This window comes from Corvus kubaryi, unplaced genomic scaffold, assembly GCF_017639235.1.
Source record: "Corvus kubaryi isolate FWS band 111438036 unplaced genomic scaffold, C.kubaryi_AGA036_p1.0 split1-131, whole genome shotgun sequence".
Classification (NCBI taxonomy): Eukaryota; Metazoa; Chordata; class Aves; order Passeriformes; family Corvidae; genus Corvus; species Corvus kubaryi.
In genome coordinates this window covers 23,668,068-23,683,979 of record NW_024582073.1, presented here as the reverse complement: position 1 = coordinate 23,683,979, position 15,912 = coordinate 23,668,068, and the positions used below count along the sequence as shown (strand labels likewise).

At 41.8% G+C, this 15,912-nt stretch overlaps 1 protein-coding gene across 4 annotated transcripts in view; it reads right to left on the bottom strand.

Moving 5' to 3' along the window:
• Nucleotides 1-3,213: 3,213 nt before the first annotated feature.
• ZFYVE28 (zinc finger FYVE-type containing 28) overlaps nucleotides 3,214-15,912 on the bottom strand; it is a 151,490-nt gene continuing 138,791 nt past the window's right edge. For all 4 annotated transcript variants that reach the window (XM_042053084.1, XM_042053085.1, XM_042053086.1 and 1 more), the window contains 2 exons: nucleotides 6,438-6,541; nucleotides 3,214-5,502 (listed from right to left, as the gene is read on the bottom strand). In XM_042053084.1, the coding sequence (XP_041909018.1) occupies nucleotides 5,371-5,502; nucleotides 6,438-6,541 (236 nt within the window). In that variant the 3' untranslated portion in view covers nucleotides 3,214-5,370. The remainder of the gene's footprint in view (nucleotides 5,503-6,437; nucleotides 6,542-15,912) is intronic.

Genomic DNA, 15,912 nt, shown 5'->3' with positions numbered 1-15,912 from the left:
CGAGGGTCTGAGTGGGACAGTCCATGCAGAGCCACTGGCCCTGTCCTGGAATGCTGAGGGACAATTTCTCCAAACTGTCCAAAAAGGCTGAGGCACTTGTGCATCATTTTCAGACACCCCTCTTATGAAAGACAGACATTTTTAACATGTTTTACAGGACATCATCAGAGAGGTCACCAGCACAAATGCCGTTCAGGACTAGTTCTGATCATCATCATCTTCCACTGTACTGACAATCCCACTGGAACCAATTTTTTCAGCTAAAAATCTGAAAGCTGGCCACTGCTGAAATACTACACATTTCAGAAAGCAGTCACCTCAAACACCCTCCCTGCTGCTGTTTCATATCTTTTTTATTAACTCTGTGAATAAAAGTCATGGCAGTAACACCAACATTTTATTGCCCTGTGAAGAACTATGTAAAAGTGCAGAAATACATAAATAAGACTTTCTAGAGTAAGACATGAGTTTAAAAGTGCTTGCTTAAGTGGTGTGAGTGCCTGGCCTGGGGTTATTTTCAGAAAATAAAATCTCTGTATTATGTGAGGTCGTTACAGTTCAGTGCTTGCTGGGTCTGCCATTCCCGGGCACAGCAGTCCCTCACATCCTGGGCTGTGTCAGACACCTCATGCTCATGAGAAAGAGCAGATGGGAGCATCACTCAGCAGCTGGACATGAGCAACAGCCCCTCTGTAGTCACTTGTGCTCACAGGCACCTCTCAGTGCTCCTCAGGAGTGGGAGGCCCCACTGTTGGCTGCTTTGGACACGGGACTTTCTCTTTTGCAGACAAGCTCAGTCAGAGCCCCAACAGGCTGGTGACTGTTTGCAGAGAAAAACTGAGAAGAAAAATCAGCTTTATGCCTTTGAGTGAAACATGAGGGAAAATCATTCTTTACACTTCAGAGCCTTCATGTTTAGTGAAAACAAGAAATGAAATGAGTTCATGAAAGACTAATTGCCCAGTTTGTTTTATGCATGAGCACCAGCATTCCTAGCAGATGCAGTTACAGCTTGTTTTCAAAGAGACCAATTACTTCATTAAAACATCATCTTCACACTTCCAGGTCTGCTTTAATAAGTCTTCTCCTCTTCATCCTTCTGGCCTATTATTTTGCCATTTTTTGGTTTAAGAGCAAAGAAAAAAAGAGCCAAATGGAAATATCTATAATTTATTAACAGCTATTAAAACCTGAGAATTAAGATCTATCCTTTTTTCTCCACAAAGTAAAGGAATACTGCAGAACTTAAACACCTTGGTGCAAGACCCATGGCAGCTAAGGCAGCCAGAAAGCACCTGCGTGGCAGGATGCTACTGCAGGTACAAGGATACCAAGTGAAGGTTTGAAACAAGCCTGTGCCTGGGAACCTGAAGGCACAAGATCAGGAAGCAATAAAGATGAAAGCTCTTTGAGTTGTCTTAAATATTTCACTATGTGTAAGATATCCACAGAAGCCACACAGTAAGTCTAGTTTATACACAGCAGAAACTGAAAGCTGAGTGATGGGGTGGGGTAAAGGGTAAAAGAGGAGAAGGTAAATAGCTAAACCCTCCTCAAAAGTAGTCAAAAGGATGCCTACAAAGATGATTTCTTCCCAACAAGCAACATAAAGCCAAATTCAGTGAAATGCTGTCATTAGAAAACAGAGTTCACACTAAGCATTTGACTGCAGTACAAACCTTGGTTACAAATGAAGATGTTTGAGCTATCACAATCCCTCTGACGAAGCAGAAGGCAGGAGCCTCCATGCCTGCCTGTGCAGGAACAGAGTGCTGCAGTCTTGGCACTGGCAGAGAGATGCTATCAGGGGTTGCCACGGAAACTGGCAGATGCAGCCCCAGCAGCTTTGACTTTGCATGAACTGAGAGTTCAGCAAGGCACTGAGAGCTGGTGGTTTGCTCCAGCTCCAGGCAGGACTGTGATGGGGCTGTATTTGAGGCTTTCCTACAGTCGATCTCCTGCTCCCACAGCCCCCCTTCCCATCTCCCCACCCAAGTACAGGTACAACCACACACGGCCTGTTTCCCTCCTTTCTTTCAGCTCAGACAACACACACAAAGGTCACTTCTCACCCATCACTTCCATCCAGGTTCCTCCTCACCGAGATGCTGTGTGACAGCTTTCCAGTCTGTTTGAGTGTTCTGGACAGGGGTATTCCCTGGAAGCAGAGGTGTTTTACTGAAATTCCTTTCACTGTGAGGAAGCCTTGATATGCACCTGCTTTTACAAACCCAGAGAGAGCCAGAAACACTGTACAATTTGTACAGACCTAGAAAGGATCACTTCAGAGTTTACTCTGAAGTAATTATTTTTTTCCCCTGAAAACAGCTGTGATTCAGAAGGGAATTGCCATACAGGAGAGTCCAGCACCAGGTGAATTATTGCCGCCTTTGCCAATGCTGCTCTTACCTTATTATCCTGTTCACTCCCATTGTGATATCCCCAAGAGGAAAACTGCTGTGGGACATGTTGTTGTATTCTGGAGAAATCTCCTTTTTGATTAAAAAGTCCCTTTAGGATAAATTTCTACTGTTCACCTATTCATACACACCTGAAGGCAGCATTATTTGACCATAAATATTATGCATGTTAATTCAAATGCAATCTTACATTTGTGTCCAAGGTTCCCATAAAGTTTCCTCATTGTTGCACCACTGAAGCCGAGATCTCAATGTCATGGAACTGTAATGTTTTCTGCTCAGTGAAATGGCATCCCAAAGCCATGCATTAAGTCCTCTGGAAATGAAAATTAATTCTCATAAAACCTTTAACAGCTGTGTCTGATACAGGGGGCAGAACAAAGCAGGACTGGGCATTTATGCTTCCCAAGGATAACTGTGCACGGAGATCCAAGGAACGCTGTTTTCATTGCAGATTTGTATCCCCCACAGAAAAGATTATTCAGATGTGACACAAGCAGATCAAACATGTCTGATGTGTGAAGTGGCCATTGACACAAGATATTTTGGGAAGGGAGATTTTCAGCTGGTGGCAAGAGATAGCACAAGGCAATGCTAAGTGACAGGCTGGTATTCCAGCGTTGATTTACCATGCCTTCACTGTATGGGTGACTTCCCTTTTCAAATTTAAACTAATTTCTTTGATGTTATTTGCAAAGTGAGAAAGAGTTAAGGCCAGTTTGTTTGACAGGATGGCAGCTGTCACTCCATGTAAACAGACCTCAAAATGAAAGAGCAGTCCAGCACATGGAAGTAGAAAGTCCTGACACTTTAATTATCTGAAGAGATTACAAGATGAAAGTCTTCCTTGAGGCAAATGTATATTAGTATCGATATAGTCATTGTGCTTTTCAGTAAGAGAAATAGGAGTCTGTATTTACATAAGAAACTATAGTGTCTGAGATCTTTAAATATCATATTTATGGAAATGATTCTGAATTACAGCATTTACAAAATAAAAACAAGCTTAAATAAATATTCAGTCCATTAAATAAGATTTTTTTCCACAGAAGCAACTTTTTGTGCATATTTATTTCACAACTGAAGTTTGTTGCAATTTTTTTATCCTATAAAAGGAGCATTAAATTTCTTGTGTGTTTTTTTTTTCCTAAAAATAAAACTGCAATAATCATTGCAATGTGAAGCCTGAGATTTAAGCCTGAATAAGTATCATTGCTTGCACCGCATTACCCATGTCCCACCAATCACCCAACCCCATGCCTTTCCAAACTCTGGTGAATACAGACACTCCAACCCAAGGATTTTATGAGAAGGATTTCAGGGAAGTAATAATAATAAAAAATATAAATAAGGTGAAAATAACACATCAGAGCTGACATTGTCTACAAACAGCATCTCATAAGGCTTGTGCATTACACATAAACTAAGTGAAGCTGTTTCATCTGAATCAAAATGACAGTAGTGCCAAACCACAGCACCCTTATATGGCTCATTAACACTGAACAGTAAACCACTGAGCAAAGGGAATGTCCCCCCAAAAATAATTAAATTTAAAAAAAAAATTAACACTGGCCAGTTTTGCCTTATCATTTTGAGTGACAACCTTTCTCGAGCGTGATACCACAAACAACTTCCTCATCCATTTCTGTATTTGAAACACAGTGTGTAACACCACGAATCAGGAAAGGGGGCACAGCAAAGAGCTCTTGATCTCGTTTCCTCTGTAACCACAGCACACACTGTCTTGCTTTTCATGTGCCCAACTCAAAGCATGTCCAAATGCCTTTGAAACCTCAGTGCTCAGAGAGCTCTTACTGCAATAGTTCATGCAAGATCATAGCATGAATCCGTGTGAGTCTTATTTCTTTCCTCTCCAAGTGGAGATAAAAATTATTCCCCAGTGTTTCAAATAAATACAAATGTCTTCTGAGTTGTTAGCATGAGTGAAGTACCAGTATGCACTATTTTACATGGTTACTCTGCCAAATGTGGACAACAAGTACCCTTCTCTGACTGACCAGTCTGTAGGACCTTTTGGATACCTCATTATATATTTGCCTTTTAAAAAATATTTTAAAAAATCTCAGTATGGGAGAAATAATTTGTCTCATCTACTAAATTTTGCTGCCAAACTGTAAAAAATATCTATTTTAATATGAATTAATTTATTTGGTAACCACTTCCTCTGAAGTTTGTTAAGTTTTAAATGCTGATATAGAAACCAAACCTCTGTATTAGACTTTTACTAACAGGATTTAGCATAAATGATTCAGATTATGAATACCTCCAAAACTCCAAACTATGGAACTGGAAGTTGTAAAAATTTTTAGAAGACAACCTGGAGTTATTGCTCTGCTTGGTAAATGAAAGGCAACAGGAATTACTGTTTTAGGGCCTTCAGTGCTTTCTATGGGATTCGCAGAAAATTTTGCCTTTGTAAATATCCAATACAGATTTGAAATAGATTTGCTTTTATTAATTCTAGCATAGTTAGCAAAAATCTAGTAATGGGGAAGTTAAATGGCAGCAGGTGGGAGAGTGTGGATGCCCACAGCCATGCTGGAATTCCAGTGGGCACAGGAGTGTCTGAGCTTTGGGACTGAGCCGCTGGGATGGACTAATTAACTGGCTACTCTGTTCCTAGCATGTAAGATAAGCAGCAATTCTCTGAGCCCTATTTCCTTCCACACAGTGCATTTGTTCTGCATATGGCATCGTAACATTAATGTTATAAATTTATGGAAGACTGTACTGTAGCCTTAGAGCTACAGACGCTTCATAGTTCCCTTTAGCAGCTTAGTAAAATGCAATAAAAACTGTCTGTACAAAATTTATAATAATGGATGTCAAAGCCTACGTGCCCTCATTGGGTCCCTCTTTCAAGTCTTGGCTTAGGTCAAATGTATCAGTCCGTGTAAGACTCCAGAAGACACACCAGTAGTTTAATATGTCAGATACCAGCTCTGTCACTATAGAAAGGAGTGACATGGAACATGTAACAGTGAGTGCAGACACGGACAGGCTTCATCTGGCCATAACGAGGTAATGGAGCAGAGTGGGAGGAACAGCGGGAACAGAAGATCTGAAAAACAAGAGGGAAATTTCTCTTCAGTTCCTCTGAAGAACAGAATGGGACAAAATTGATTTCAAAGGAGGGGAGAGAAGATTGTATGAGCTGGCACCACCACCGTCCTCAGCACAGCAAGTGAAGGGCCTCTGCGGGCAATCCCTGCCCAATGACCAGTTTATCTGGCCGGGCTCAGTCCCTCTGGTGAGGGTGCCCAGCACTGACAGGAGCCAAGGCAGACCTGTCCACCTCTGCAGGTCACAGGGGAAGGCAGTTTCATCAGAGGTGCAAAGAAGCATCTCTCCCCTGGTTTTAAAGGAAGACTAGGGGAATATTTGTGAATATCTCCAAATTTCATACTCCTGCAAGTCCACTACATGGTTAACAAAAGCAGCTTCTCTACCCTTTTCCTTTTTAACTGGCACACCAGCCAGCAAGCGAAATGGGACTGCAGATTTCTGGCTTCCTGAGGTACATGACTGCTTTTTTTCTTCCTCGCTCCCTCTTCCTCCCCCACAAACTTGCAAAGCAGCAGCCCTACACACCACAGTGATCCTGCAAAGGTTTGGAAAGAAAGCAAAGGGACATACTGTCCCTGCAGCTCAGCTGTGTGTGCATCACCCCTGGCAGCGCAGGCTGCCCTGGCTCATTAGAGCTTACAGCAGTAGTCCAGAGTGACTCTGTGTTGGGGTGGGGAGTGTTCTAGGATCTCAAGAAGGGAATTCTGTCTTCAGCTTTACACAGCTTATTGCTGTATAAAAGTCAAACCCCTCCCCAACCCTTTGTAAACGTAGGCTGAGAGTTGGCAGCCAAGGCACACAAAAGCACCTGCGAACTGAGAACCCTGGCTGAGCATGCACATTTTGCTGTGCAGCCGAGTTTCTGTGGTCCACATGAATTTGCTGCTCTCTTTGGTGGGTACTTCCTCACATGTTTGACTGAGTCATTACCTTGCCACAGCTCCGACAGTGGTGCTTCCTGCGAATGACTGTGAAAGGAGCCTTGCATGCAGTGCAGTAGCTGCAGACTTCATCTGGAACCCAGTCAGGAGGATCTGTCAGAAACACAGCAACAAAAGGGAACATAAATCAAAAGGGAATAAAACCAAACGTGTGATTACCAGATCCTCAAGGAAGTAGGGAGAATAAAATGTAACAGCAGCTGCTTTCATCTGCATTTCTCCAGGTGCTTTGCAAACAGCAGCTGAGTGAGTTCAGGATGCCCAGAAGGCCTCAACTCCCCCCTTCTCTGCCAGGCACTCACCTTTGGGCAGAGCACATCAGGCACTAAAATGGCCCATGAGAGCTTTGGAATCAAAATAAAATCTATCTTAGTCAAATGCAAGTGGCAGGGAAAAGGAGATAAGCAAAATAAAGTAAGAAGACAAGAGATTATTAAAGCAGAGCTGGATCACAGGTGTTTTTGTCAGTGCTGCCCAAAACAAGCTTAGAGTGGAGATCATTCCCAGCCTCTTCAGCCTTCCTACAGAAAGGCCAACTGCTTTGCTGCAGTTAGGCAAGCAACTATACAGGTAATAAACCTGAAGCCTGATTACCATCTGCTAAATTATCAGGACTCTTAATGGAAGTCACCAGTAACTACAGCAAAACCACAAAATCAAGTGTACATGGCTTAGCAGAGAAAGAACACACCCATTATCGTGAACAGCATGTTTCAGTTGTTTATGTCTCCTGTGAGCTCTCCAGCTTCCCATAAAAGACAAGCAGGGAAATGATTTGGTTTTGGCAAGGCAGAAGGTAGCGGGCTCCCTTCTGTTGAGCTCTTTCTGCTCACAACAGGCTGACATGACCTCAAAGAGTCTGGAGTTACAAGTGTAGAAATGATGAAGCTGACTGCTTAATTGAGTTGGTAAAAATCTAATGAGGGCAAAGCAAGTTGTATCCAGAAGGAACCCATGGACACAGTGAACATGAGCTGCTTGGTGCATTTACCCAAGTTCCCTGTATGCAGCTTCTTTCTGAGTATTATTTACAGTTTGCAAGCCATGCAATTGCTGATTTATAAACCTGACAAGCAAGATCCCTGCCTCAAGGAGCATACTATCAAACAACAAAATATATGGTGCAGTTAATGCAGAGGTTAAGAGGGCTATAGCTACAGGCAGAAAGAAGATAATTAAATGAAAATCCACTGTTTTGTTCCAACATAACCATGACCAGCTTTCATGTGTTTGTCACATTGCAACATTTGTCAAATTAAAAGTACAAAGGATATAGCATTCAATGCAAGAAATTGCTCCAAAAGCAGATTAATAAAACCAAAGAGAACTTAGAATTTGACTCAGCTTTTACAGGCCACTCTGAAACTACTTAAAAGTTGAACTAGCTTAAGGAAGCTATCCTTCACTTAATTAATTGATTGGTCTGATACAAGTTACACCTACAGGGCCAGTAACCCAAAACCAGAAGTTGATGTGCAGAGAAATGACCAATGTGGTGAAAAAAAGGAGATTGCACATAGAAGCCTTCACCTCATCCCTGGGAACAGTTCACCAGAAATGTTCTGTGGGGACACAAGGCTACAAATTCCTACTTCAAAGGCAGGATTCCCTTCAGCAGCAGGGAGATGTAGGACTGCCAGCTTAAGTCAAGCATTAATAACAATGGAGCCAAGAGATACTCCTTTCCAATGCTTTTCCTTCTCTGCAATCTCCCTAGACACTACATGTATCTTGCCCAGTGAAACTTACTCCTAATATCAGTTTATAAGGTAGCTTTTGAAAACATGGTGTCACTTTCTCTGACCTGAAACCATGGCAAGCCTGACGGAGCATGCCCATGTTCTCCATCCAGGAGGCTCCTTGGGTTATCACATATATCCGAAACAGAAAGCGAAAACATGAACCAACAACAATGTTCCTGTTTAAAACTTGTCTCTACAAAGATTGTGTTTTCAGAGAATTAACTGTCCAGTGATTCTCACTCATTTTGAAGACAGCAAAATGTAGGAAGTTATTCAAGCTCTGTGCCACCAGGTCTCCCTCTGCAGATCTGGTGGAAGCAGGTTTGGTAAGATGCCCAATTCGATACTGATGCTTTATCAACTGTACTGCAGTGTGGGCTGCCAGGTTCAAATAGTTACTGATTTTAATATTCACAGAAAAGCCACAAAGCACAGGCCGTTTCTGCATCCCCTGCAGCATCCCAACGTGATGTGTCACTTCTGCAGCAGCTGGAACCATCATCACTCCTTCCCTCAGATCACAGGTAGTCCACAGACATTATAAGCCAACACAACCTCCCCACAAGGACTTTGGAACTCATCAACAGAAAGCAGCTTTTCTTATCAGCTGTTTAATTTTTGGTTTGGGTTTCTTTGAGAGGCTTTTTTTGTTTGTTTTGGTTTTTGGGGAGGAGGGACAGGGTTATTTTTTCTTTTTTTTATTTCCCCTATTTTTTTCTGTTGTTGCCCTGTAAGTGCAATGCTGAAAAAGTTATTTCTTAATTAATCTTGCATGGATTTGCCTCTATGCTAAATAGAAAGAATAACTGAAAAAAAAGCCAAAAAACACCCACCAAATTTTGATAAATAACGACCTTAAACTAATAATAATCATATAACCCGTAATTCATGGTTACAGAATCACTTGACTGACAGATGAATTAATTTGAAAACTTTGTTTTTGTAAAAAATAATTCACGACTTATTAGCAATGTACAGAAACAGTAACAGCCCTCTCCACAGAACACTCTCCTGCAGCAGAGACTCTCTCTGCCTCCACGCTGGTGTCATGTCAGCTGATTCACTAAATTAACGCATCAGTAGAGTGGCTAAAGGGCACATTTTTCCCCAGACAGTGACTCATCAGCAGAGGTGCATAGCCAGTCCCGTGCCCCATTGCCTCAGGGGTTTAGTGCCCTCCCAACATCCCAACTGCTCGCACCAGGATCTGCTGCACTGCAGCACACCCCCAAATAGTAACACTTGGTTATGTAACAGCTTTCAACATTCAAAATGCTGTACAAATGTAATTGCTTTAATCCTCATCACCCAGCTACAGTCAGTGTGTGGGGAGAAATCAGGAGAGGGATGTCTTGCACAAAATCATACAGTGGTGCAGCACTGAAATAACATTTAAAATAGGGAACTTTGGGCCACTACCCCAATGCCTTTCCTTCCAGCTGACTAAAAATGGCCTTACACTGACTACAAACACAAAGTTGTGAGACCATGCTCTTAGAAATAAAATGCAATCCTGAACTGGAGCCAAAGTGCTCACCCCTGGCAGGAAGGATGAAGTCCTGATGACTTGATCTCTCCGAGCCCATACAAGCCCCGGTGGCAAGAGGATCCCACCCCTTGGTTCCCCTCACCAGTCTCATCTCTCTCAACCCTGGGAGCGGCCTCTCTGACTTATACACATTAAGGATTGAGTCACTGGGCTTTTTATAGAACAGGCTTTTGAAATACTCTCTGAAGAGCACTCTCATGAGGGGATAAAGCTTCAATGCAAGGAGCAGAGAGTGTGTTACACAAATTAAACCCCAAGCATGAGCCTGAAGATGTGCTGGAAGCAGGGCAGCAGCACCGCATCCACAGGCTTTTTATGTTACAGTCCTTCTCCAGGCTATGCTGCTCCATTAGCTCTGCATGCTGCAGCAAATAGCAACATCCAGTCTCTAAAGCATTATCTGCCTGTGCTTCGGGGATTTGGACAAGGAAGGGAGGGAAAACCTTGTTCGTGGGCTAATTGGCCCGGTGCTTTATCATGCAATGAGAGTTTGGAGAAGTCTGCTGGGAAACGGATGAAGTCCACAGCACAAACATCAAAGAGGAGGAGGAAGGGAAGGAAGGGATTAATGAGACAGACTACAGAAATAAATTTTAGAAGAAAACATTAAAAGCATGCTCAGAAAAAACAGCAGAGAAATTAAGAGAAATAAGTATTTAAATGAATAAGAAACAAGTTTAGAGAAAGGAAAAGGCAAAAGATAAAATTAAATAGTGTTAAGACTGAAAAAGGCTCTTAACTATTCAAACATCTTGCATTACAATTTCTCGTAAACCATGAAATTTTACAGTCTATTTATTTTATGTTGTAGCTTTTAGAATTCACCTTTACATGTCTATGCCATCTCATTAGCTAAAAACATTTTCTGCTCCTAAAGTTAAAAGTCAGATCAATCCAAGATGCTGGAGCTTTAAGAAAACCATAATCATGGATGAAAAAAATCACAGACACTGTAAACTGTCAAAAAACACATTAATTAATTTTGCTTAAATATGTGCAATAGACCTAATGCAGTCCCATCTAATCTTAGAAAACCAAGATGATCATCTCTCTGTCTCAGAATACAGGAGGAAGAGAACCTGGACCCGGATCCATCAGCTGCGAAGGTGAAGTTCATTCAGTGGTGCTGAGACACAGGAGACCGAAGCAGAGAGAGAAACAATCTCCAAAGTTGTTGGAGACTGCAAAAGGCCTAAGCTAGCAAATCTATCCTCTGGTAGGAAACAAATCAGAAACATGATTGACTCCCAGAAACAACACCATGACTCCCCATTGAAGAGCAGCTGCTCAACCCTAAGCTTGTGGTGGTGTTCGTGTTACAGTCAAACAATTCAAAGAAAAGACCTCTTTCTGCATCTTTTGTTTTTATCAAGTATTCCTAATGTAGAACTCCAACTGAAAGTTCCTCTGCATTGATGTGTATTGGATTTCAGAGCACATCATGCAAAATAACCCTGATTACACTTCTACCAAACTAATCTGAAGAGGGCTGCTCCTACAACAGCCTGTGGAACTGACACCGCTGCAGCCGTCACAGTGCATTAACCTCACAGCTGAAAAAAGGGTCAGATGGGTTTGCTGGAGCTCTTCTGATGAAAGAAGGATTGTAAATTCTCATGGTTTCAAGCACAGACAGTAGAAAACTAAGGTGACTTGACTTTACCCCTCACTTCAACTGCCACAGTAAAATGAACCTTTTTTGTCTATCATCATTTTCCACACATCATTCTGGGCAATCTCTGACTCTCGTGTAAGATTCCTAAGAGGCAATTGTACCAAAGTAATCTTTGTCCTTGCTCAGTAGATTCAGTGTTGATTACAGCCAGCTTGCAATTAAAAAAAAAAAAAAAAAGCATGCTTAATATAATTTGATGAAAATTTTGGAGGTGAGGGGAAAAGAGGTACAAACTTCTGAGCTCAGCTCTTGTCAAATAGCTTTCTTAGGATGGAATTTCTATGCAAATCTAGAAAGTTTTCACCAAAACACAGAGCTTCGCAAACTTGGGCTCAAGCCTCTGCTCTGCCTGATTCAGTATCACCTTGAATGATGTTGTCCTGTGTCCATTCTGTCCAGGTACATGATCAGCAACTGGTTCTTTGGGCAAAATAATTATTTACACAAAATGGAGCAACTCTCATAGAAAACACTGGTTTCCATTGAGATATGGGTCAAATCTTTAAATAAGACAGAGCAGAGACTTGGATCTTCCAAATAAAAATTAGTAGGAATATTCTCTGTAAGACCTACCAACCATTATAAAATAGCAAAAAACTTGATTATTTAGATCTACATACAACATACCAGAACACTCAATACACGTATTTATAAGACAAAAAGTTTCAAACCTAATCAAAATCCCAGTTATGATGTTATGGAGTTGAATAAGCCTGTGCTTTACAGTATTTAGGGGATATTTTCCTGTAAGTACTGCAAGGAAGTCTCAACAAGTTCCACATAGTGCCAACAAAGAGGAATAGTCTTTGAGGGGGAAAAAGGGAAAAGGCTCTGAGCAAGTTCTTAAAACCTAAGTCAGATAGAATTATTACATTACAGCCTAAAACCTGTAAGAATCCTGTAAGTCTACAGGCGTGATTAAATATGTTCAGTTGATTATAAAACATTGCTTCCGTATGGAAGTTCAATGCTAGATTCCTCTCTCACACAGTGTAAGCAGAGCTGCTGAATAAGGAAAAAGTGAAAAGCGAGGTGGACAGAACATGTTTGGCCACTGAACTGTGCAACAGTTTAACTTCTTTCAATCAGAAGGTGTTGCTGATCATCATGATAAATAACAGAGTAACCATAGGCACATAGAGGACAAAAGAAAAACCGAAGCATTCAGCTGGGGCTGACAGGTAATTCTAGAGCCGTGGTGATAAGATTCTTCACATACAGGAGCATGGGTGGGTTTTCCTGACCTGGTGACTTCTTACTGCAACAAGAACAAGAGCTTGAGCCTCAGAACTGTGAACTTCTAAGTTGTGCTTGTGCTGCTGGTTAGAGAGCAGTCAGGGCCTATGACTAGACAGGAGCGGGTGGGCTGGCAAGGGATCAGGGAGAAATAGTGTGTGTTGTGCAGCAGATACTAACACTACTTGGCACAAACAGGTATTTGTACTGGCAGCCACAGCAAATCCATTAATGTCTGGAGTTATAACTAGGTGGTTGCAAGCAAGGCAATTCTGTACAGGTGCCAGAGGGATAAGGAGTGAAAATGCATGTAAGGCTGAAGAGAGCAGAGATGCTACAGCAAGTATTTTCATGGAGCACCAACAGCTTCATAATGCTTGCTGGTTTCCCTTGAGAAAATCTTCAGATTTCTAGATATCTCATGCTTATTCTATGACAAGAAGCGTAACTCACTTTCTTAGCCTGCCTTTAACTTCATTAAATGGGTAATTATAAATATTCACATTTCCCTCAGTTGTAACAGATCAATCCTCCTGAGTAATAAGTTACCCCAAAATATACATGTATTAAAACTCAGATTTTCCTAAGTGTAGTATTAAAATCAGCAAACTCACAAGGATAAATATAATGCTCCCAAATACGGCGAGCAGCATCCCACTTACACTTGGTCCCATAAACAAACTGATAAATGAAAACATAAAAAGGCAATTTTGAAGCCAAAGAAGTTAGGAAGATACTCTGTGTGTGCGTAAACCTATGTATATACATGGGAATCTGCTGGGAAATACAAAGCAAGTTTTCTGTTAGGGCTACAAGTATGACACCAGATGCATAAACGACAGGAAGACATCAAACTTCTACTTCCCCAGTGTTTGGTCTTTCTGAAGCTGTACTGTGTATTAAGAACGACACAGCTCTGTCCTGACAGGGATGCATTTATACTGGGTAGAGTAAGAGCAATTTGCTTACCTTTTCAAACACGGAGGTTTCCTTTACACTGTGTGTGACACATGCTGCCCACTCTCAGTCAGCCTGTTATCCAACAGTGGTTTGTCCAAGCTGGAGCTCAGGAACTTCCTAACAAGCTTCTTCCTGTGCTGGTTTGTAGCTCACCAGGGCACAGGGAGAAAGGCAGTACTATGGAAGTTCCCAGAACACAGCCCCTGTCTGCTGTTACTGCAATTCAGAGCAAGCACCACTGGCAGCCAAGAGCCCAACCTGCTGCCTTCTGAGCATCTGCCACTACAATTTGCTTTAGTTTATACACAGAACTTTGTCCCCCACTGGCCAGGACCTCCATTATACAACCAGGACAAGAAATTTTACTGTATTTAAAAATTACTTATGGAATATTGCATAAATTAATATTCTACTATAGGAAAACAAAATTTGTTTTACATTCTCTCCCTATAAATATATATAATTTTTTAATACTCCATGAAGTATAAATGTATATGCTTTGTGAAAAAAACCTTAGAGCATTAGGACAGCAAAGATTAACATACAGAGCATAGGCTCATGTTTTTGTTTTGCAATGCCAATTAATCTGTAGTTTATTGTATTTCAACCTTCAGAAGGTCACAGGATTTAACTCTTATACCCTTGCCAATGTCAGTTGGCTCATAATAAACATTCATATTTGTTTTATGGCCCAGACCAGCTGGTGGGTTTTATATACAATAAGAATGAGAAATCTGACAAAAACAAGTGATACATCTTCATAATCTGAATAGAGGCTGAAACCTTCAGTAGAATCTCAAAGCCATTTATTTGTTCAGGTTGCTGGGCTTGCTTTCCATTTTTTGGGGTTTTTTTAGTACCATTAATTGAATACAATCTTAAACATTTGCTACATTTGTTTAGAGGGATTTATTTGATAATAGGGAAGAGCTTTCCTGGCAGATAGTTGGCTGGACCTTCTTAATTTGATACATGTTCTGCCACAATGGCAGAAGGAGGAGCTACTGATGTGCTCCTTTGCTTTAAATTGTTTTCATAGTCAGCTGAAATAACTGAATGACTTGAGGTATAGAATTGATGTACAAAAAAGGAATTAATTAACTTTGATGCAAGGCTCTCAGATGTTGTGTTGAATCCACTTACAGTGATAGCTATGGTGTATTCCTATACTCCTGTTGATGGCCCATGGCCCATATTTGGCCTGAAGGACAAATCCACCAGGCTTACTAAAAGAAATAGGGCACAATGTTCAAGCAGCAAAAGTTGCCTTAACCACCAGACATCCTCCACCTGCACCGAAACATCACCCAAAGTCAGGGGCTGTTCCTTCCACAGTGAGCAGCAACAACAAGGTACATGGGGAGGTGGTGTAAGGGGGAGAAAGCACATGGCTGCTGAGGTTAAAATCTTGGTGGAAGTCTGCGCCTCATACTGGATGCCTCAGGGATGGCAAAACCATGTATCCCATTAGCTATCCTTGCATACCTCAGAAAAAAGTCTGTACAGTGTTGCCAGCAATGACAACTTGTGACCTGGAGGGACACAAGGGGGTTCGGCATGTATCAGAGATGAGGGGTGTTTCTAAAGTTCCCATAAATTCAACAAACTGACCCACTTCAGATGCCCCTTTTTGTAGACTTCATGTGACTTCTTGTGTTTTGGAAGATGGAGCTCATCTCCATACTCCCCAGCATCCTCTGTCTCTTCGGGATACATAAAACTCCTGCCCATCAGGAACAGAGCCAAGTAACAGCACACTACACTCTTCAGTTTACAGTCAGAAGAGCTGTACTGGTTTGTACAAGTAGATATTTGCAGCATAACCACTTACACAGAAACCAAGGGAGGCTCCCAGAGAAAGCCTGCAAGAAGACTGGTGCCACATGGCCAAGCCTTCCCAGGGAGCCTGTGTGGGTACCAAAAGCAGAATACCTGCAGGAGCACTGCAGGAATTGGCTCTGTTTAGAGGATATGTTAGCATGGGACAACATTGGGCCAAGGCAGCCAAGCTCATTCTGGCATCCATGTCTACTTACTCAAAAGGGACTCGGTTATCCCACAAAGACCTGCTTTCTACCACACAGGCACACACAGAACATCTGCTATTCTGGAATAAAGGTGCAGGCACGGGGTTGTTTTTGCTGAAGTCATCTGCATATGCTGTAAATACTACAGATCTGGTTTTACCATTCACTTAGGGCAGGGACATAACTGATTCATGCTGCAGGGACTTTTGCACTTTCAAAGATTCCCCTTAACTGCACTGGCTGTAACATCACCTAAGTATCCAGACTGTTGTCCT